General features: G+C 43.8%; 1 protein-coding gene across 2 annotated transcripts in view; it reads right to left on the bottom strand.

Annotated features, from left to right (window-relative positions):
• Positions 1-23,969, bottom strand: part of Mcc (MCC regulator of WNT signaling pathway) — a 292,443-nt gene that overhangs the window by 228,734 nt on the left and 39,740 nt on the right. Inside the window, exon 1 of one of the 2 annotated variants that reach the window (XM_038330388.1) lies at positions 11,890-12,473. The exons of the other annotated variant lie outside the window; for it this stretch is intronic. Within the exon in view, the coding sequence (XP_038186316.1) occupies positions 11,890-11,946 (57 nt within the window). The 5' untranslated portion in view covers positions 11,947-12,473. Of the gene's footprint in view, positions 1-11,889; positions 12,474-23,969 lie in introns of those variants that run through there. 2 annotated transcript variants of the gene reach the window in all.

A 23,969-nucleotide genomic window follows, 5' to 3' on the forward strand; every position in this document is an offset into this window, starting at 1 on the left:
AGGTTTAAAAAAAAAACCCAGAGCCAAAATGTAGTTGAAGAGAAACCAGATAATTTAAGTTTGAAAAGCTGGCTAGAAACAACCCAAGCTAAAGTAGGGGCATTAATAGGTAAGAATAAGTCTCTGTGTATTTATTTGGGAGTGGGTGGTGGGCCCCCAAAGATAAAAAAAAAAAACCAAAAAAACAAAAAAAGCAACTACACATACACACACACACACAAAGAAAAAAAATAAAGCAATTAGTCTTGAGACTTGTTAGTTCATTAACATTCTTTAAGACAAATATCCTTTTTTTTCCAAAAACAAAACAAATCCATCACCATCCTTTAAAAAGAACAAACCAACCTAGGACTTGCCTGTATTTTGATGGAGGTATTTCCTAGGTCCTGCACTTCTGGCATGGATAGCAAGGGAGGAAAAGCGTCAGTAGGCAGACACTCAGATTCCTGGACATGGTTCTCATGACACTCAGCCTACCCTTAAGGGCTTCTCAATTCCATCAGTGCAAGCAGCTAGAGCTCCAAAGCCTCTGTTTATAAAGCACTTGCTCGCTTGACACTTACTGTGGGAGCAAGCACCGTAGTGAGCTACAGCATTATCAGTCCCACCACAGCCAAAAGAGCTACCACTAACCACGTACTGCACAAAGATAAACAGTGGGTTGTGTCCCCAGACTTCTTGGTAGGGAGGGACTAGTACACTTATTATCACTACTTTATAAAGAGGAATGCACAGCCCAGAAAGGTAACTTCACAGATCACCCAGCTGGGAATTAGCAGGGCTACGATTTCAGGGGCCACAGCTTTATTAACATATGATTTCAGAGAGACAAACAGTGAAAACATGACCTACTGGAGAAGGCAGTAAAGATGGCCAAAACCCAGAGGCCTCTCCTAGCCACGGAACATATTATCCTGACCCCAGTATGTCATCATTGCTATTGGGGACATTTTAGTGTCAAATAAGAAAAACATCCAACTTTTGACACTTAGGGAATTAGTGGGGTTGAAGGTAGCTTTATCAGCATCAGACATTTTCCTCCACAGTAATTTCATGTGAATTCAGAGAGTGTTTTCACAACAGCTCAGTGGCCCCACGTGAGAAGCAGGCTTGAAGTCGCTCTTATCAGTTGTACAAAGTGGATAGGAGCTTCTGCTCCATTCAGGGGAAAGAGGGGCAGAAAAGGAGAGGGAGGGAACGGAGAGGGAAGGAGGGAAGGAGGCAGAGAGAGTGGGGGATTAAAACTACAAAAGAGTGAAACGTAATGAATCCCAAAATAGGTTTTTAAATGTTGGGAATAAATCTTCCTGGTTCCACTTCACCCCGTTTAGCGAAGGCAGTCATTCCAAACCCCTCCTAGTCTACTGTGTCCTCAGCCAAACACTTAATCGGAGTGCTCCCTACCAAGTGTGAAAATAAATTTGATTTTGGTTTAGCCAGGATTAGATTCTGAGCACCAATAAATTAAAAATAACCTTTATCTAATCTAGCAGACCAGTCTCGGGCTTCCTGGCGACTCTCCACAGGCCCCTCTTGCTGAAGCTCTCTCCTAGAATTCCTCTCCAGCAACTGTAAAATCACAGTGTGAGGTGGGAAAACACAACCCTTCACATGGCCTGGTTGTAATTCTTAACTCTGTGTTTGCCTAACTCGGCTAGAGATTGTTTGTTCCAAACACAACTGCCGAGTGTCCATCTGTGAAAGGTACTTTTGACCCCCAAATGAATCAAAACTCCCTCCCTCCAGAGGACCTTGGGGTCTCCTGAGCATAGGCAACCAACATCTGCTTTATATGGAAGTGATTCCCTTGCACGCCTAGTTCTACGTTCACTCCATTGGAAAACACGAAAGAGGATGCATGGTACAAGGACCAATGCAGACAAAACCAGACATGAACAAAAGCAGCTGATATCCGGAGTATCTAAAGAATTCCTATCACCAGCAGCAGCAGCAGCGTGTGCGTGACACACACACACAGCAAAGAAGCTTGAAGGCAGACGGCAAGCCAGTAAACAGTCAGCCCACCTCCCTAGTTCCCCCAAACAGAACACGCTGCTCACTGCTCTTCTGGAATTCTCAAGCTGATAAGACCCAACAATCAGCGCTAGTAAAACCTACTGAGAGTGGATTACACTGTGCCCCAAACCCAAGTTAGAGCTAAGGATAAATTCTAATCATTTTAAAAGTGTGGGCTATAAAACTGTTATAAATAGGCAAGATTCACTGAATAATCTCTCCTCTTAAAATGAAGATTACAGAATGTGCTCTTTACTGAGAAGACCCTTCAATACAGTTAAGGAAGAAAGGTGAGACACAAAAAGACAGAAATGCAAATATTTACCACACAAAGGAAAAAAAATGTTTCCGCATTTCTGCCTCTTCTTCCAGCTAGCTAACTTCAGGCCTCAGTTTCCTCATCAGGTTTGGGTAAGACTATGTACCAAAAATAAGCATCCACGGAACAGAAGCTCCCTTGTCTGGCTACGTGCTTACCAGGCATCTATCTCACTACCAAACAGCCAGGCAATTCCTGGTTGCAAACTCGTTGACAAACTGCTAAAAAACAAAAACAAAAACAAAGAAACAAACAAGGCACCAGCATCCTGGTCTCCCTGAAGCTGTGTCTGGTATAGATCACTCAAGTGGTACTGAGGTCGGCGATAAAATGGGTGGGGGTGGGGGTGGGGGTGGGGAGCTGACTCTAAGGCGCTGAAGGAAACGCAGAGCCCAGTTTTCCTGGATCAGAATCCACCTCGCTTCCATCAGAACTGAACCATCAATCAAGGTACAGCAACTTTCAAATCTCTCTTGGCCAGTGTCCATGCCTCTTGGAACTTTCCTTTTAAGGAAACATTTCTTGTAAAGGAAGAATGAATTCAAATGTTCTCATCATATCCAAAACTAATTAGTCTTTACGGCACAATTATCTCTGTTATAGAAAATGTACGATTTAAAAGTTTAGAAAAAGGATAAGCACTGGACATTGGACCATCTCCTGCCTTGTGCTGCCCTCGGGTTACAACCTCCCAGGTTCTAGTTCCAGCTTTTGAGCTTTTGTTGTTGCTGCTAATACTTTCTCTTTCCCATATCTCACCCATCATGTCCACAGCACCAACAAAATACGTGTGTGTGTGTGTGTGTGTGTGTGTGTGTGTGTGTAAGATTAAAAAAATTCAGGCCAACGTTCAACAAGCTCCAGAAGGACCCATATTCTTTTCCAGGGTTTAAGGAAGCCCTAGGAGCCCTAGGTGATAGAATGGGAGCCAATTTTGTGGTTTCATCTCTTTTCATACTCCTTTGCTCCATGTGCTGTTTGTGACCTTAGCTCCTCCCATGCTCCTTTGCTCCATGTGCCCTTTATGACGTCAGCTCCTCCCATGCTCCTTTGCTCCATGTGCTCTTTGTGACCTCAATTCCTCCCATGCTCCTTTGCTCCATGTGCTCTTTGTGACCTCAATTCCTCCCATCCTCCTTTGCTTCATGTGCCACCATCTTGATGCCCCTTAAACCCACCAGACAGATTCTGGCTTCTGTCTGAAGGAGCTGTCCCCATTTTCTGCCTCTCGACCCCTGACTCTTAGGTAGATCTTAGCTACTGACTCCACAGAGAGGTCTTCCCTGATCACGAGAATGCACCCCTCCCTCCCTCTTCCTCTGCGCTTGCACTGTCCTTCATAGGACACATTACTGGACATACACTTACACGCGTGCATTGTATGGCTCCCATCAGAAGGTAAGGTCCATTAGAACAAAGACTCCATCAGTTTGTGTTTGCTGTACCCCAGACCTAAGATAGGTCTGACATACAATATTTATTGAATAAATGAGTGGGGAAGAGATAGAGCCACATCCACAAAGTTCATCAAAAATGTACCTTAACCAAAATAGAAAAGTCAAGGCCATCTCAGCTCTCACACTGAACTACAGAAGTCAATGCACACAGGCAGCTCGGAAGTCTGCCACTGTCCTGCCCCTCCCTCCCCATCCCATCAAATAGAAGTTGACAATCAAGAGATTAGTATTGCTTAGGATAGGCTGGTAATGATCCCAGGGTGTCCCTAAGGAGGCCGTCACACATGTGGGCTACATAGCTGTTCAGAACACAAATGAGCAGAGACAGAACTAGCTCGGAGAGGCCACAAGGGGTTACGGATATGGAGGAGAACAAAGAGTCCAAGGAAACCAAGTATTTTGCAAACAGGTTCATAAAACCCATAGGAAGGCAACGACAAGCAATTACTCCCACTCGCCCCAGCCAACCAACCAGAGATGCCCTTGCTTTCCTAATTGCGGGGCACTCTCTTTCCATGTTGGCCTTCTTCCCATGTGGTAACTACTCTAGTACATTTCCTAAACCCAGCTGAGGTTAACTCTCTCTCTCTCTCTCTCTCTCTCTCTCTCTCTCTCTCTCTCTCTCTCTCACACACACACACACACACACACACCACACACACACACCGTGAGGCTTCAATCAAGGTTCTATTTATCACGAGTCAGACACGAGAACTCTTGGGCTCCAGCCCATTTGTCTCACCATGCGTTCCAAACCCTCATAAAATCTCATGACCAGGGCTCTGCCTCACAATACCTGCCAAGTCAAGTACTGAGTGTCTTTCCCCATACAAGCAACCACCCTACGTTCTCTGCAAAGTCAATGAGCCAAACCTACAGCTTTCTTTATGAATCTATAGTGGCTAATTTTGGAATTTTTTCCCCCTAGGGGCTTTCTTTCTCCCAGCTTAACGTCTTTGCTGACTTAAGCACAATTTTGAAGGATTGGTACAGAAACCACCTTAGTCACTCATTATGATAATGCAAGCCTTCTAAAAAGACTCCTCTGTCTCCCGTGTGATAGCTTTAGCGGTTTTGAGTCAGCAAGAGAGAAAGGACATTCATATGAAAATCAGAAGCTCTGCGGGCTGCTCAGTATTTGCTGGGCTAATGGAGCTTGTCTGTGTAATGCAGGTAACTTTTCTTTAGAGAATGAAAGACACTGCTAGAAGTTTGATTCAACAAGGGGCAGTTTAAGAAAATAACCATATATTCTCTCACATAAATAACCTATCTGCAAAGTTTTGAGCTTTTTGTATTTATTTATTCATTTACCTATTTTAGTCTTATCTGGTTCTACTATCTTCCCAGCAGAAACTCCTCTCCCAGAATGTAGGTAATACCTAACATATAATCCTGCTTTCTGGGATGTGTTCATCAGCAGCTTGATTTTGCTGTGAATGCAGATTAGACCTCCCAGTTGCCTCCTCTCCTAAGAGGAAGCCTTCCTTGTGAACTGCCCTGGGGAAATCACCACTAGGCACCGAAGGCTTTATTGTCTAAGCATCCCCATTATGACATTCTCTACTCCTGTTAAGTCTACCCACTCACCCTGGCATCTCAAATCTTGTACCAACATGAACTTCCTTAAGAAGAAAACAGTCTCGGGTAGGAGTTAAAAGCTTCGAGCCCACACTGAGCCCAGAGTTCTTATATTCATTTTGTTCACACTCCCTCTCTCCCTCCCCCTCCTCCATCACAAACCTAACCCCTGCCTAGCCAACCAGCTCTTACATCACAGTTCTTCGCCTTTTCCTGTTACCGAGGCATCCACCTGGTTCCAGCTACAGGCACCTGGCTTTGGCCCCGCCTGCTTCTCATCTACTGGGTCTGACACATGGCCTCAGTGTGACAAAGCATACACACTAACCACACAGAGCCTCGGCGGCCAACCTCAGCAACCTCTGCCCCACAGTGATTTGGACAGCTATAATAGGAACCAGAGCTCTGCCTGCAGGGACAGGACGAGTCCTAGTTCTGGAGACAGGAGAAGCTTTATTCCCCAGCACCCCGTCCCGATACCTCAGATTTCAAAGCACTAGTCCTCAGGTGCCTGCTGAGTGCACAGCCAGCAAGCCAAGGGCTGCAGCGCTGTCTCCCCTGCGGACAGAGGACCATTCCACCCTTATCAACCCATCTGCTTTCAGGACCGGGAAACTCAATGCCTGGAATTCTGCCCCTGGAAGGCTGACGGCGGCAGCTAGGGCCCTTTATTCTAATCATATCCATTTCATTGTTATCAAAACACATATCTGAGCATTGCTCAGGGATTACAATACAAACTAAGTTAAACAGGTTTATTAAATAAAATGCTCCCTTCTAAGGACGGTGATCAGAAGCTGAGGGCTGTAAACGGAGGCTAATAATAAAAGGAAGCAGAGTAGAATGTGGCCACTGGAGAGAAAGCCAGCCTGGGCGCATGTCGAAGCTTACCTTTCCCAGGCTGCTCAGCCTTGGTAAGATTGTGTGTTACTGGGACTAGAACGATGACTCAGCGGTTAAGAGCACTGTCACCTCATCCAGAGGACCAGGGTTCAGTTCCCCCCACCCACGTGGCAGCTCACAGCTGTCTGTAACTCCAGTTCCAAGGGACCTGACACCCTCGACAGACCAGAGATGATGTGTAGGTGACCAAGTGTTGAAAATAGAGGACCCCTTTCAACTATGAGTAGTTGTCTCCCACGGCGACCTCAGGAGCCTGAATGCAGGTCACCAGGCTTTGAGCGGCAAGTACTTTTGTCCACTAAGCTATCTCAGTAGCCTGATGTCTCAGTTTTGGTGTCTCATTTTCTGTATCCGTATCATGACTATGACAATGTCTCTCATGGGCTGGTTTTGGGGTTTTGGTTTGTTTTGTTTGTTGTTGTTGCTCATTTGTTTTTTTCCTTAACAGTTAAGAATGTCAGTTTTCCAGGCAGTGCTGTAGAAAATGCTAGTTACTCCAAGTCTCAGAAAGAAAAGTTAAAACAGAAAACCACTGCAATTGCTACGCGACATCAGGATTATGGGACCTGGGCCCAGACAGGCGATGTCATTTTGTGGCCTCTGGGGTGGATTAAATATGTTTTCTCTCACTCCTCTCTAGGAGATGTGGAATTCATTTCTTTACTCCTTTGACTGTGGGCTGGTCACACAGCTATTCCAAACAACAAAAGTGACCCTATGCCAGTACCAGTTCTACATGTTAAAACATCTGTAGGCGAGGCTGGGGCTAATGGGCAGGGTGCTTTCTCAGCACATGCAAAACCCTGGGTTTTGATCCTCAGCACTACACATATTAGGTATGGTGGCTCAAGCCTATAATTCCAACAGGTGAGCTCAAGAGGCTACAAAGCAAGATCAAGACCAGCCTGGGCTACACAAGAGCTTATCTCAAACCATTCCTGCTATACACCCCCCCACACACAAACACCAAAAAAAAAAACCTACAAACTTGAACCCAATCCTGCCATGACATCATGCAACTGTGAATAGCAAACAGAGCGAGCTATATGGAAGAGAAGTAAGCTGCTCTGCCGGCTCAGGGACAAAGGCAGCCTCTCAGCCATGTGTTTAAGCCCCTTGCTCTGGTCAGCACACTGGGTGCTGCCAAACAACAAAACCATAAACAAGACTACTACATTTTTAAAGGTTGATTTTAATTTTATTCATGTGTGTCTACAATTACATATCTGTACACATGTGTGTGCACCCACAGAGACCAGAAGAGAGTATTCGGCACCCTAGAGCTGGAGTTTCTGGGTATGGAGTTATGAGCCACCTGACTTCCATAGACTCTGGCCCTTGTAAGAACACCAAGCACTCTTAACCACAAAACCATCTTTCCACACCCATGACTGTCATCTTAAGTGCATAAATTTTGAGTGTGTTGGATAACTACTGACATGAAAAAGGGTGAGACAAACATCTCAAACTAAGCATTTAACATCAGTCCCAGGAAGGAAAGCAGTAGGCATCCAGAAACTCAAACATCTGTAAGACACCTACCTAAGTGCCAAACTCCACATCGTGTCTTGTTCTGTTGTTTATTCTCTAAGTCAGCACAAAGCAGTTTATTGCAGTGCCATGTGATTCTTTAAAGACAGAGAGACACAAAATATAGAGCACGGGGAAACTGGGTGATCTTTCAAGCTGCTTGCAATACTGATGTAATTAATCTGTGGCGAAGAATAAGCAAATCCATGAAATGGCTATTCACACGCACACACAGGATAATCTATGCAAAGAACAACTTTCTTCCAGAGAGGTGTGCCTCTTAACTAGAGTGTCAATAAAGCCACAGGGGATGTCACACAGCAAGTAAAAGAGGAAGACCTTGCAGCATTGCCTCTGCTCTGCTTGGGAGTGGACAGAACAAATGAAAAAGACTTCAGAGAAACAGGCAGAAGACAGCATCACTTGAGCAGTGGGCAATCTCTGCACGCAGTGATAGAGGATTTCTGCCCACTCAGTGTTCAAGTAATGTGAAAAGGGCAAAGAATAAAAGTTGATTGCTTCGGAAATTTCCTGAAGAAAATAACATTTCTTCATCTTTGGAGGTTTTAAGGATTACCAGGAAATGGAAAACTTTACTAATACATCCTGATGTTTCCACATAAATAAGTAGCTCTCTACCAGACAAGCAGACCGTGCAGACAGCTATTCCTTAAGGATGCGTGAACTTGAGCATCACCTCGATACTGGTGCAACTCAAGACACACTCTTTCCGAAATCTGACTTGGTCTAAGAGTCAAGTGGAGTGACTGGCTGTGAAGCCCAGTTCGCCCCCTGACTGGCCCCATGTGTTCTACAGAGAGAGATAACTGCTGGCAGAAACTGAAGCCAACGAGGAAGACACCCAAGGTTTCCCTTGACCAGCTTTGGCAGAATTTGACTTAATGCTATTGAAAGTGTGGTCTATTCTGTTTCCTGACCGAGAAGGGAGTGAGGCTGAACGTGAATCGTTTAATTTCTCAAGGCATTTTTAATTTGGCTGATGATGAAATCCTTCTTTAACCTCATGTTAAAAAAACAGTCTGCAGTCTTTGACAGGGACAGGGAACAGCTAAGAAAACAAATCAGAAGTTCATGCTTCTCAAATTTCCAGCCCTTTCTGTATTTATTCTTACTACTGCCTCATCAGTTCAAACTTGATGCAAGCGTTTTGGGATGGAAATAAAAATATACTGTGGGTGTTCAGAGAAAGAGGCAATTTATCCTCCTGTAATCAACTCACAGGGTCTCGAAATGCTAGCATTCAAACGAAAGGGTTACAAAATAGACAAAAGGAACACGTTGAGGAATTTCCTGTTTTTATCTTAGCTCTTACACCAGCAAAACAACCAATGGTGAACCATTGAGCCCTAGGTCTCCCTTCCTTCTGGCCCTGGTTGCCATACTCCCACAGCATCTGTCTCTAGTGGCATCCAGAGACCAGTCCATCCACTGGTCACCAAAGGAAAGCTTGTTGCTCCCACTAGGGTCTTAGCAGGCATCATGTAGAAACTGAAGTCACTCTCTCCAGTTCAGTGTCAACATTATTGTCAAAGAGTGCCTCCCGCGGCTAAGGCTAGAAAACTCCTGCAGACAGGGGTTGAGCTCACAAGTCAATACATTAAGAGACCTCTTATTGATGACACTGGGACAATGGTGGGTCCTTTCAGGGACCTTCCTGTCCCAGAAATGCCCAGTGAACGGCAGGCATTCCACCCAACACGTGACCCCTCCAGTGACCTCCAGACAGCTTCCAGGCTCCTGGGCAATAAGGAATACTAAAAGGGACCCTGGGTGTTTTATTAGCCATGCTTCCAGGTGAAGAGGGGAACATCAACCACCAAGGGGGAAGGGATTGTCTGGCTGGCGGTGCATCAAAGGAAAAGCGGTGCACACGTGCATGCTTGTGTGTGTGTGTGTGTGTGTGTGCATGCACGTGTGCGCACACATACACACACACTCACACATACACGAGAGAGAGAGAGAGAGAGAGAGAGAGAGAGACTCTATACCAAAGACTCAGTGTGAGAAATACAATTAAGTATTTAGATCTGTGCATGTTATAGAAAGGATCACTATCAGTGCCGTTTATTCAGATCAATTGAACCACCATTCAGGGTTCACAGACGTGAACCACACCCCTCTTCTTGCACTACCAAGTCTCTAAATCAATACAAAAGTGAAAATAATCAATCTCCTCGCTTGGCTATTGCAACTAACTATACAACCTTCAGGCAAACACAGATGGTAGAGAGAGGGGAGGACTGGACGGGGACAGAAGAACTAAACCATGGGATCCAGAACTGGTTCTAGAGAAAGGAAAAAACTGAATGGACACGTCTTGAGGAACAGAGCGGGAACTCTGGGGAGGAGAGGGTGTGGGCAGGGAACCTTGATGGTTTCCCTGGAGACAAGAACATGTCATGTGATCTAAAATATGATTTTTCCAGCCAATGCAAGACCACAAGGCAACCCCAATTCTTTCATTTGGTCACCAACTCTAACAAGGATTAATTAATGCAGCTAGGCCAAGAAGGGGCAGCTTTCTTCCAGCCCCTGTCGCACACTCGCTGGGCTCCTCTTGATATGCACTCTGTGGTGATGCTGCAGCTATTCAAATAAAACCACATCTCCAGTCTGCATCCCAGCCACCTGCACTACTCCTGGCTCTTCTTCAGGTAACAGAGTTAAAGGTGCTACCGCAGAGAGGCTGAACAAAAGGGCCCTGGTCACAAACTTTCCAGGAGATAACCATTAGTGGGCTCCGGTTATTAAATGGTCCTAAAATCGCCACCAAATGCTTCTTGGATGGGTTAGTTAGTTACGAAGCGTGACTCTGGGTTTGAGTTCAGATCTTGCCCTGAATACAAAATTGGCAAAGCTCACCTAGTTCCTCATGCCTCCTCTCTCACTTCCATCTGAAAATTACCACCTCGCTCAGCATCTCTCCAGCCTTTCACATCACCGGGCGGCAAGGGAGGGAGGGGTCAGCAGGGGGAGTTAGGATACAGCTCTGGTTCACACAGAGGCACGACACGGGCCACCAACCAGGGCTATTTCTTCCCTTTGGGCCAAAGCCCGCTGGATTTCCCCCATCAAGAGCCCCTCCGCAAAAGTGGCATCCGTTCATCTTCCCTCTATTTTCTGACATCACTACTTCCTTCCTATTCAGTCTCGTTTCTGTCTTCTAGTCCCTCTTTCTCTTTTCAGTTGTATTTTTAAGCGGCGCAGAGGACCTTGAGACCTGGGCCACAATATCTAGGCAAGGTGTTAAGAGGGACCCAAAGGGCTCCCCTATTCCATGGAACACCTGGTTTTTATAGGTTTCCTATCACTTTTCATATATTTCATTGGATCAGACATTCCCTACTACTATTTCCCCAAACGTGGCTTTGAGCACCTTACCGCTCACATATTTGCATACTGTTTGATGCAGATTTAATTTCAAAGCGGGTCTCAAACACTTCAGTGCAAGCCCAGGAATTGCAAATGTGGTCTCAAAGACACTGGAGTCCAGACCCAGGCAGGAAATAAAGTTCCAAGCGGCTTTGATGTGCTTCCTCTCCCCGCCCCTCCACTCCCACCCCACCCGGTGCAGGTCATTCATCTCTATCCAGGAAGGGACCACCTTGCCTGAACCCTAGCAAACGCAGCACACGTGGGCGCCAAGTGAGAGGTTTAATAATCCGTCCTTTCCCGGTCTCCAGTACAACCATCTCCCCGGCCCCACCAAACTAGTTTTTGAGGCTTTAAGCTCAACGTTCCGACTGCCGCAAGGAATGTAGCATATAATAAGGAGGCGGGAATGAAGGGACTGGGGTCCACACTCTTGGGAATAAAACGCCTAGGTGGCACGGGAGAGCTGTTTCTTTTCTAAGCCACTTGGTTCAGAGTGAAATATCAGGCAGTTCAGGTCAGATCCTGAGTAGCACAAGTTAAAACAAGATCCAGGAAAAAAAAAATCCATCAATCTTTAGTTGCGTCGCTTCCAGCCTGGGATCACGAGGGGTAGGGTAGGGAAAGACGAGGGTGATGCTGGAAGCCGAAGCAAGGAAACCCGAGCTCCGGACCTCAGCAGTTCCTTACCTCACTCAGCTCGGCTGAGGAGTCGTTTCCATATTTCACCGCAACTCCAGAATTCATGCCTGCACTTTTCAGAGCCGGGCTCGTCCCCCAGACCTCGGAGCCTTGGAGACTGGCTTAGGCTGGATAGCCTGGGCTTGCTCCCCGCCGGCACATTTCAGTCTAGACAGCCATTTTCACCCAGGACAGCGGCGAAGAGGATGCAGAAGCTCCGCACGGAAAGTCCCGCAGGAATCTCACCGGCGAGCCATTGCTGCTGGAGGCTGGGCAAGAAGGTTACCCTCGCAGCAGCTGAAGCGGCCGAGCCGGCGCCGGGACCCGCCCGCGCGCCCACCGCGGAGTCCCGGGGCGATGCCACCCTCTGCGCCGCCTCGACTCTCCTACGGTACAGCGCGGATCCCCATTACCCGGCAAGCGGGCAGCTCGCGCCGGCGCCCGGCAGTGCTCGGGCACTCTCCGGGAGAAGCCCGGGCAGTGGTGCGAGGACTATCTGTGCCTCCGGTTCCCGGCAGGAAAGAGCTGGAGAGAGCCAGAGCGGAGAAGCACTTCACGCCGAAGTTTCCCCCTTTGAATCGTCTGGAGTTGTAAGTGGTTTCTGATTGAACACAGCTGTCTAGCTGCTGGCTAAGTAAGGGCTGCGCGGCGGAGGCGGGGCCAGAAGGAGAAAAGGGTGGGGGGAGGGCGCGGAGGAGAGAGCAGGCGTCCTTCCAGGTCTCTGCAATAGTAATTACAGGACCCGAGTCCAGAAGGGAGAAAAGAAACAGGAAAAGCCACCTGAGTAATCTTGCAGGAAATTTAAAAAAAAAAAAAAAAAAAAAAAAAAAAAAAAAAAAAAAGAAAGAAAGAAAGAAAAAAAAACCTTCTCTCTTAGGAACCGCTTTCCATGATTCAGTAAGGTCAAGGCAAACGTGAGCACGGTACGTTGGCCAGCACTGAGCGGTTTCTCACGGTACATTAAAATTTTACAAGAGTGTGGGGCGGTCATTTCCCTGATTAGTCTAAAGGCAGGCTCCCAATTTACATGACTAGAGCAGAGTGCATTCTCTGAACGTCCATAACCAAGATAAAACATGCCCAACCCTTGAAAGATTTAAAGTACTCGCGCATTCGTGTCTTCTCCAACCTTCCGATTAGTTAAAAACACATGCCTCCACCCAGCTTGGTGGCATCTAGCAGGGGCAAGAGAATTAGTAGTTCAAGGCTAGCCTGAGCTAAATAGTAAGACCTAGTCATGAATGAATGAATGAATGAATGAATGATCTTTGCTATGTAGCCAGAGCTGGGCTGGTTATTTCTGGAGTTAGAAGGATGAATTAGAAAGCTTTAAAAAGGCTGTGATAGCCAATCAGTCTGAGTTCCTTTAGGGTGAAACTCTCATTGTATATGGGGAACAGGCTGAGGTGTACTTGGGGTTTTATCAAAATAAAAAAAGGCCACCACACCTGGTTGGTGGCAACCCAAACTTGTAATCATAGCTCTAAAGCAGGAGGATCATATGGTCAAAGCGTGCCTCCGCTTCACAGTTGAGTTCAAGGCCAGCCTATGAAACTTAGTGAGACCCTGTTTTAGTAAAAAATAAATTAAAAGGCAGCATGAGGGCTGGTGCGATCAAGTGAATCTGAGATGCTCCGCAAACCTTTAATACTGGGGGCTGCATTATCACTTAAGAAACCTCATCCATCTCTCTTCAGACAATGGGAGGAAAGTATCTCCACCTCTAGGCAGACATTTCCTGAAGCCTTCTATGAAAAAGCCATTGTATTGTTCCAATCACAAGTCTATTTTTAAAACCTCAAATAGGATGTTTACTTTTGTCTTAAGATGGAGCAAGGGGCCACGTTTGCATGCATGCCCTAGTCTTTTCCTCCATCCCTTCCTGTGTGGTTTATCCATTTCCCTTGTTTGTTTGTTTTTGTTTGTGTGTTTTGTTTTTCGAGACAGGGTTTCTCTGTGTAACAAAGCCCTGAGAGTGGAAGAAAACACTGCCACCCATCAGGCTATGTTAGCAGTTTTAATGTGAAAACTGTGTTGTGTACAGAGATACACTAGGCAGGAATTCTGCAGAATCCAAGCCAACCCCACCGTCTTCACCAGATAAGTTGCAAGGTGGAAGAAACCAGGTGAACGAGTGAGAGAACACAAGAGGCAGAACTCTAGAGACTCCCGGATGCATAGAAGCACACCAGTCAGCTGCAGCCTGTGGACCTCCTTGGGATCTTTATTTAAACATACCGTGAATATGATAAATGACAAAAAGGTTGACCGTTAGGTCAGTTCTGGTAGCACCCAGCTGAAATCTGATAATGTTGGAGTTTGGCACAGGAAAACCGAATGTCTACTGACAGCTTCACACACGGAGAGGTCTCAAAAATAGTAAAAATTAAAATTATGATATTTACACTCAGAAACACACTTGGAATATACTTAATTGTGTTAAGAAATTAGTGGGCCTGCAGTGATGGCTCAGTGGTGAAGAGCGCCGGCTGCTCTCCCAGAGGACCCCTGTTCAATGTCCAGCACCCACGTGGCAGCTCAAAAACATCTCTAAGTTCCAGAGGATCCAGTGCCATCTTCTGGCCACCATGGGCACCAGACACAGAACATGTTACACAGGCATAAGATAGGCAAAACATACATACACATAAAATATTAAAAAAGATGGTTAATTTCAGATATGCTAATGATCTTGTGGTCACATTATACAGTGTCCTTTTGGAGATATATAAGGCTGAAATGATGTCTGTGATTTTTGCCTGATACAGAAGACAGAGAAATGGATGCAATTATCGATGAAACAAACTGGCAGAATTTAACTAATAACCATTACGGTTGAATGACAGGTAAATAGTCCCTGTCCTGTTGTACATCTTTGAAAAATCTTCCTAATACACATTCATGTCTGCTGCCTCTGCTTTTAGTGCCAAGAACGGGTTCTAGTGACCAAAAGGCAGAAAAGGAAGCCAGGAAAGGCTGTTGCAGATCAGGGATGCTTTGGGGTTGGGGAAAAAAATTAATCGAGATGGTAGGAAATGGGTGGATTTAATATGTAGTGTCTAGATGAAACTGGCCAGGCTTTGATGAATGATTAGATACTGCTCATGAGACAGAGGGGGAAAGTCATAGATGACTGCCAGCTTGGGGGTGAGCCAAGGAAAAGGACCAGATTTTAAGGAACCAGGGGCTCTCTGTTTTAGATGTATTAAATTTAAATTTCTGGGGATGGGGAGGTAGCTCAGTGGTAGAGCATTTGCCTAGCATATGTGAGAGGGTGGGTTCAGCTCTGATAATGACAAAAATTAAGTAAATAAATAAGGAAAACTGAGCTTCCTATTCGGCACCTAAAGAATTAACACAACAGCTAAGGCATCTGAGTCTTGGGTTGGGGGAAGAGTGGGGCAGATAGTGAGGATTTAGTTATGTCCAGCATGATTAGAGCTGATGCTAAAGGCCCTGAGAATGTATGAAGTCACCTAGGGAGAAAGGAATGGGTGCAGAGACTTGTCACTGAGATGCTGCCTTATTTCCAGGTTAAGAAGAGCAAGACTCCAACAAGAAGATCAAGGCAGACAATCCAGAGGGGGACATAGCAGCTGCAGATGGGACCGCCCTGAAGTGGAAAGGAGGCCTGTAAACAAGCGGCAACCCGTGGAGGAGGCTGCTGAGAGACCAGGAGATTGATAGTGAAGTGTTGTTTGGTTTGGGAGATTACAGGTGACCTCCAGAAGAGCAGTCTTTTAAAGTGGCAGAGATAGATGGAAGCTCAGAAAAGTGAAAAGGCTGAGAACCTTCGGAGGTAACTTGGAAAAGTACGCTGCCCTAAGCCCAAGGAACAGTGAAGCCTGTCCGTTGTGGCCTGGCTCCTTCCGTGGGCTACCCCGCTTTAGGCTCCGTGACTTAAAGCTGAGACATAGCTGGAATGCAGTACGTAATTAGGTTGGTCTGTGTTTAAAATGTCTAAGAAAACCAGTATTTGAAAACAATTTCCAGATTAAATCTCCCTCACAGAATAAATAAACAAGAATCTTTCTTTTCCCAACTGCAGGCAAACCCAAGTGAAGAAAGCACACTCCTGTGCTCACTGATGGCATCCATGGGCCGCCTCACACCCGGCCCACACATTCCAATAACCTAGAGTCATTTTCCAACAACATCCCCGCCATTATCAGTGGGGAATTCCGATTAGAGGTTTGCTGCCTCGTTATGGGATGTTTTGAAATTTACCCCAGTGTCTGATGAGATCATTTGGAGACTGAATAGTCATCCCCTTCATTATCAACGTCCTGAGAATCTTTCATTTATTCATTTGTACTCCAAATCGCTTTCAAGTGCATCAGATTCTTCTCCATAGAAAAGAAAACTGATCCGTGGAGAGTGGAGATTTGCAAATCCCAGGGAGACTTTTTTAAAAAGGAGAGCTTTAAGTCATCGTAGGAGTACCTGCATGTGCCAATGGAAAACAGAAAGATGTATTAAACGGGTGTGTAAAGATAGATCTAGTAAAATTTGGAGATTATGCTGAAACTAAATGAGTTCCAAATGCCTGCCACTGTTGTTTCTGGAGCCCTTAGGCTAAAACAGAATCATCCATTGCTCCTTTAGCTAGGATGCCATTATAGCAATGGCTGAAAAGGAGCATAGATAGGCAGGAGCTAGGGTGTAAATGAGTAATAGAGAATGTACCCAGAATGACCAGTGCACTGGTTCTGATCCCTAGAACCATAAGGAGGTAAGGACAGAGAAGTAAGCGGTGCACCTTACAAAACTAATGACAAGAGGTGACGTTAACCTGAACTTGCACCAAGCTGAGATGAAGACAGAGGGTCTGAAGCAAAGGAAGCCACTTTTCCAGGCTTTGAATGTTCAGAACTAGACTGAAGTGGCAGGGGCTTCTTATTGGGATGTCCTGAGACATGAGGAATGGGCTCCCGCCTTCTCCAAGGAATCCTTAATTGGTTTGCACAGCTGTCAAGAGATCAAACTTGCCATTGTAAACAAATGCTCTGGATTTGGTATTGTCTTTGTGCCTTTGTGCTATGTGTTTGTTGTTTCATTGTATTTTAAGTAAACATCTTTCTATGCAGCTACTGAACAGCTTTGTTAAGTCTTGTCATCGCCATCAAAATCATGTCTATCTGGGCAGTAGTGGCACACACCTTTAATTTCAGCACTCAGAGGCAAAGACACGTGGATCTCTGTGAGTTCGAGGCCAGCCTGGCCTACAAAACCAGTTCCAGGACGGCCAGAACTGTTACATAGAGAAACCCTGTCTCAAAAAAATAAAAACAAACCATATCTAAATTAAATTTGTTGATTTCCACCAAAATCCAACTTTAAGGATGGCAAGAAAGCTCATCTGGGAAATGTAGCTACCACTAAGACAAGCTCCTTCCTCATGTCTACACAGTCGGGAGAAAGAACTTATTCCTGCAAGTTGTCCGCCAACGTCCACATGTGTTTCATGTACGGATGTGCCCCTTGCCTTATAAGCACAAATAAAATAAGGAAATATAATGAAATCTTAAAAAAAAAAAACAACTTCAATTACAGTTTACAAGTTTCCATAATAGGAATAATAGTTTCTGGTCTAATAATCATAGTAATGTCCAATTCTTCTCCTTCTCGTCCAGCCATTTAGTCCCTCCCTCTTCCTCTGCTTTAAGCAGCCTCTCCCCAGCACTGTTCCTATAATTTAAGGATATTCAGATTTAGGTCTAAATCACTTCATGTACCCTAGCCTAGGAATTTTTCTCCAACATATATAGCTTTGTATCATGCTGCAAGTTATATTTTTATGAGTTTTATCAAATATAACTCATCCATAAAAAGATTACATTTTAACACATGTAATTCAAAGCATAAGCGTAACTCAAAAGTACAGCACTTGCTTAAAAGTGGCCGTCCAGAGTCCTATCCCCAACACTGGAGAAGAAAATAAAAGGGAGGGATGGCAGACTGAGAAGAGGTGACATAGCTCTAGAGGTAGTGGGGCCTGGGAGAATGGAGCCAATGGAGGAGGTAGACTAAAGTTTCAGGCGATAGTCAGCTTTATTCAGAGCCTTGGACAATTTATAATCTGAGAGTTAAGAGAGGTCCTATGAGAAAAGTTCTCATGAGTTCAAGTTGTGTACAATCACAAGGACAAGATATACGTGACAAAACCATGTTTTTCCATAGAGGCGTCTAGAGGGTAGTTTAAACATGTAATTGAATACCAGAAGCAAGCAATAGGGAGTAATCTTAGGTCAATTCACTCCTATTTGCTACACGTGGGACAAGAACACATTCCAAGAACAATTTCATGTTTGGAAGAAACTGGGGTCACGAGACTCGTCTTGCTTTCTTGGAGTGTTTTCACAAGCACTGAGTCTCTTCACATGGCTCCATCTGTGGTCCATGTTCTCAAAATATACATATTTTGAGAACATATACAATTGTGTTTATGAATTTGCCCATTTGGGACATTTCATGTAAAGAGAACAATATGTGGCTCCATATATCAGGCTTCTTCCCCTCGGCATGTTTTAGAGGCTCACCCATGCTGCGTGTATTCACACTCCGTTCCTTTTCCTTGACATAATATTCTGTGGATGTCACATTTTCTTTATCCACTTACCAGTTTATGCACATTTGAGGAACATCTACTTGCTGGCAATTCTAACAATGCTTCTGGGGATACAGGTTAGGAAGTTTTCCTGTGGTTCTATGTTTTCAATTCTCTTGGGTGTGTGTGCACCTGGAAGTAGAAGTACATGGCAATGGGACAAGTCTGTTTCACATTTTGAGAAACAAACTGTTTTCCAAAGTGGCTGCCCCTTTTTAAAATCCCCACCAAATGTAGGTATTTTAATTTCTTTGATATAATTGTCAGTTTTTTAAAAAATTATAGCCTAATGGTTTTGTTTTACTTTAAAGACTGATAATATTGAACATCGTGTGCTTATTGGCCATTTATGTCTTCTCTAGACCTTTTTATTCTGTGATACTGGGAATAGAATCCAGGGCCTCATGCATGATTGTAAATTACTTTATCAGTGAACTACATCTCTGAAGGCGTATGTCACAAACAATCCCACACCAGTTTGGAATTATGATTAATAGAATGGTTATTTACTTACAAGGGAAAAACTTACAGATCACCATCCCAGCCAACAGCCCTCTGTGCAATCAGGAAGGGAGCCTAGTCGCTGGAAGCAGAGCCGGAAGCCAGAGCGGCGAGTGGAGGGAAGTGGTCGCGTTTTTTTAAAGAGAGAGACCACGCCCCAATGGGCTGGTATCTCAGAGACTATTGGCTGAAGGAGTGGAAGGAGCTCCCGCAACACATCTCCAATACAAAATGTTTTTAAATTGAGTTGCTTTTTATCATTCTATTTTAAAAGGCTTGTTTGTTTTTGTTGTCTTATGAAGACTGGACCTTTATCAGTTACAATCTTTCATTTCTTTCCCTCTTCCATAGGTTGTCTTTATCTTCTCTTCACAGAGATCTTTGAAGTTTAAATATGTTTAAATATTGATGAAACGTTGTGTGGAATATTCCTTTACACTGTGTGAATATTTGTCTCTGTGATTGGTTAAATAAAGAAGCAGACTGGCCAATAGCTGGACAGAAAGAGATTGGGCAGGACAGCCAGACTAGGAGGATGCTTGGATAAAGAAGGGCAGAGTCAGAGGATTTGCCAGCCAGATGGAGAGGAAGAAAAACATGCCAGAGAGGCAAATGCCACGAGCCTTATGACAGAGTTAGATTAATAGATATGGGTTAATTTAAGTTGTAAGAAATATTTAGTAATAAGCCTGAGCTATTGGCTGAACATTTATAAGTAATATTAAGTCTCCATGTCAATTATTTGGGAACTGGCAGGTAGGAAAGAAAGTTTCATCTATAGTTTTGTGGAACAATCTTTTTGTACACTGTGAAGAAGTGTCACTCAGATTAGCTTAATAAAAAGCTGAATAGCCAATAGGCAGGCAGGATTTGGGGAGGTAGAGAAGATGCTGGGAAGAAGAAGGGCAGAGTTGCCTGACAGACATGGAGGAAGCGGGAAAGTAGCATGAGCTGTACAGAGAAAGGTAAAAAAGTTAAGAGGCAGAAAGTAAATTAATAGAAATGGGTTAATTTAAGTATAAGAGCTATTTAGGAACAACCCCAAGCTAATGGCCAAGATTTCATAATTAATATGATGTCTCCATGTGGTTATTTGGGAGATGGCAAGCAGGACAGAAGAAGTTTGACTGCAATGAAGTCCAGCTTACCTAAATGTTCTTATTATGACAATTATTCTTGCTCATTAACTTGATGGGGTTGAGAGACACCTATATTATTATTAAAGTGCAGCACAGCCACTATGCCTGTCTGTGAGGGTGTTTCCAGAGAGGGTTAGATCATAAGAGTTCTGACCTAATGTTTAAACCATTGATGGCTTTGAAAGAGGAATAGACATTTGGGGGAGGAGAACTAGAGGAGGTAGACCAGTTGGGAGGAAAGAAGTCACTGGGTATAACCCCTTGAAAACTATATCTTGCCTCAGTTTCCTTCTTTCTTTTCACTTCTCACTTCCTGTCCGCTATGTAGTGATCAGCCGCCTCCTTTTCCTGCACAGACTTCTGCTCTTGTACTCTTTTGCCTTCCCATGGACCCAGAGTCAGTAGAGCCAATGATATGGACTGGGATCTCTAAAACATGGAGCCCAGTAAGTCCTTTCTTCCGTAGCCTTTTCTGTCAGATGCTTTGTCACAGGGAAAAGAAAGGTGACTGACATAGTAACATGCTTTTGTTTAACAGTTAATAAGCTATTGCCTAATGTAAGATCATGTTGTCTTATTTTTACTCTTAATAATCTTATACTTTTAGCTCTTACATTGAGAATAGAATCCACGTTGAATTACATTTTGTATAATGTAAGGGCCCCAATTTAATATGTGTGTGTGTGCATGTGAGCATGCGTGTACACACATATATACACTCAGTGCTGGGGCTCAAACTCAGCACCTGTGCTCTATCATTGAGATTTAGTCTCAGCTCTCAAACTACTTCTTCTTCTTCTTCTTCTTCTTCTTCTTCTTCTTCTTCTTCTTCTTCTTCTTCTTCTTCTTTTCTTCTTCTTCTTCTTCTTCTTCTTCTTCTTCTTCTTCTTCTTCTTCTTCTTCTTCTTCTTCTTCATATCCAGTTATTCTAGCACTATTTTTTGAAAAGATTATTCTTTTCTCACACTAAATTGTTTTGGCACCCCTGTCAAAACCAATTGACCATAAGTGGACTTATTTATAGAAATTCAAATCTATTCCATATGTCTGTATGTCTGTCTTTGTGCCAGTACTTCATGATCTTAATAATTCTAGGGTATTTTTGTTGTTGCTTTCTGTTTTCAAAACAGAAAAGTGTTATCCAACATTTTTGGGTTTCAAGGTTGTCTTGGCTCTTCTAAGCCTCTTGTGTTTCAACAGGAATTTGGGAATCAACCTACTGGCATCTAAAGAAGCCAGAAGTAGTACACTGAATCTTTATAGCAATTTAGAGACATTGACATCTTAATAAGCCTGTGATCCACATATGGGAACTGTCTTCTCATTCACTTAGCTTGCTGATTTCATGAAACTGTTTTCAGTGTGTAAATTTTACACTTCACTAATTAAATTTATTACTAAATATCTTATTTTTTGTTGTTTTTTTTTGTTTGCCTTTTTTGTTTGTCTTTTAAGACAAGGTTTCTCTGAGTAGCTGTGGCTGTCCTGGAACTCATTCTGTAGATCACGCTGGCCTCAAACTCAGAGATCCACCTACCTCTGCCTACCAAGTACTGAGATTAAAGGTTGGGATTAAAACTGCCTGTTTTTTCTTTAAAAATTTAATCTAGTGTAAATGGGCTTGATTTAATTTAATTTTTCAGATAATCCATTGCCAGTTTTAAAAATGAACTGATTGCTAGCATATTAATCTTATGTCCTGAATGAAATCTTGTCTGGCTTAACATTTCTTGTGTTGGTTAGACTACGTAGAAATTTCTGCATGCAGGAGGATTTATCTTCTGAATAAAGAGATGTAATTTAACTTCTTTACACATATGTCTTCTATTTCCTTTTCTTATCTTCTTGCTCTGGCTAGCAACGCAAATATAATGAAGCGAACATGGGACACTTGCTTGCCTTGTCGTTAATCTTCATGGAAAACCCTCATTTGTGCTCTTTATTCTCCAATCAGTTTTATCTCTCACTACTTCAGTGTAAAACTCCTACCCAGGCTCATGGTTTCCTATTATTCTTACAGCTGCCAAGCTCATTCCCACACTTTTTCCCTTGCTCCCTCTCCTGATTGGAGTTTTAGCCATTTGCTTCTCTTAAGACTTATTTCTTAACTCCTGTCCTGACTTTGGTCCTTATCATCTCTGAATCATCACTTCTGGCTTTATCAGCTCCCTTCACAGGTGTCAATTAAGGCTCCATTAAATGAAGGAACAAAGCAGAAAGTAGAGCTGGTATGGCTGTGTCAGGATTAGAAAATGGAAAGTATTGTTACCCAGTTGGTATATAGCTACTGTCTCACTTTGACAATGCTCTCCCCTATGAGAGCTAGTGCCAGGAGAGGCTCCGAAGCTACAGAGAAACAATGTTTCGAAAAACCAAAAAAAGAAAAAAGAAAACAAAAATGAAAACAAAAACAAAAACAAACAAACAAAAAACACCAAAGATAATGGTCTCCCCTGCCCATTTTGCTCCCATCCCTAGAAACCTCCAGACTTCTGAAGTTAAACAGCCATAGGACTAACATTTTCTATAACTGAGGTCTGAAGAATGTTCCTCTATATACAGTTAATCCCATTGTCAAATATTGAGGATATTAGTCCTGACCCCAAAAAGGCCATTCCTTCCTTCCTTCCTTCCTTCCTTCCTTCCTTCCTTCCTTCCTTCCTTCTTTCTTTTCTTTTCTTTTCTTTTTTTTTCTTTTCTTTTTTCTCCCTCTCTCTCTCTCTCTCTCTCTCTCTCTCTCTCTCTCTCTCTCTCTCTTTCTGTCTGTCTCTTTTTGAGACAGAGTTTCTCTCTGTAGCCCTGGCTTTCCTGGAACTTTGTTTGTAGACCAGGTGGGCCTCAAACTCAAAAACCTGCTTCCCTCTGTCTCCCGGAGTACTAGGATTAAAGGAGTGTGCCACAATGCCCAGCCCCTATTTTTCTTAAATTAAGGCAGAATTAAAGAATAAATTTCTTTATTAAAAATAGTGGATAACACATTCTAATTTAGTTATATGATATTATCCTAGAACTTCCTAATGGTATTTGAATTAGCATCTTTCAGCTTCGTCATAGTTCTCCAGACATACAACTCATTTACTGCCATGTTCTAGGAGATGCCTTTTGTCTCCTTTCTTCTTCCCTCTCTCCTTTCCTTCATTCTTCCTTTCCTTCTGCTCCATGTAGTGATATTTGGTTTGTGTTTTAAAAAACAAAGCTTGCCTGAAGATCAGAGTGCAGAGCTAAGCCACTAGAGGCCAGGTGGTGGTGGATCACACCTTTAATCCCAGGATTTGGGGTTCTCATGCCTTTAATCCCAGGACTGTGGAGGTGGAGACAGGAAGGGATATGGCTGGGCAGAGAGAGAAATATAAAGTCAGAGGAGACATAGGAGCTTGGATGCAGTCTGAAGTTCGGTGGAGACAGTTGCAGTCTGAGGAGGCAGTGTGAGGAAAGGAAGTGTGGTCTGAGCATTGGTAGAGGTAGTGGCTGGCTGCTTCTCTGGTCTCTCAGCTTTTGCTACCTAATATTTGACTGGATATTTATTGTTAAGAACAATTAGAATTTGTGTTACAGCCCCCTTTTCTTCATTTGTTCTTTTCTTCCTGCCTGTTATGTTTCATATTCTTATTGACCTTTAGATGCTCATGATCCAGAAATTAGCAATGTTCTAATATATTTCACTTATTTCCTCAATTAAGAGAAAAAGAACTCTTTAGAAACACCACAAGTCTCTTTCAGATCTCCTAGATGGAAGGTCACCACGGTGTGCATGATGGAGTTCCCTCAAAAGCTCATGGGGAAAGTTAATCCCCTATGCAACAGTATTAAACAGGATGGCTTCGGGAGAGCTCTGCCCTCAT

The sequence above is a fragment of the Arvicola amphibius genome, chromosome 5 (assembly GCF_903992535.2).
Source record: "Arvicola amphibius chromosome 5, mArvAmp1.2, whole genome shotgun sequence".
NCBI lineage: Eukaryota > Metazoa > Chordata > Mammalia > Rodentia > Cricetidae > Arvicola > Arvicola amphibius.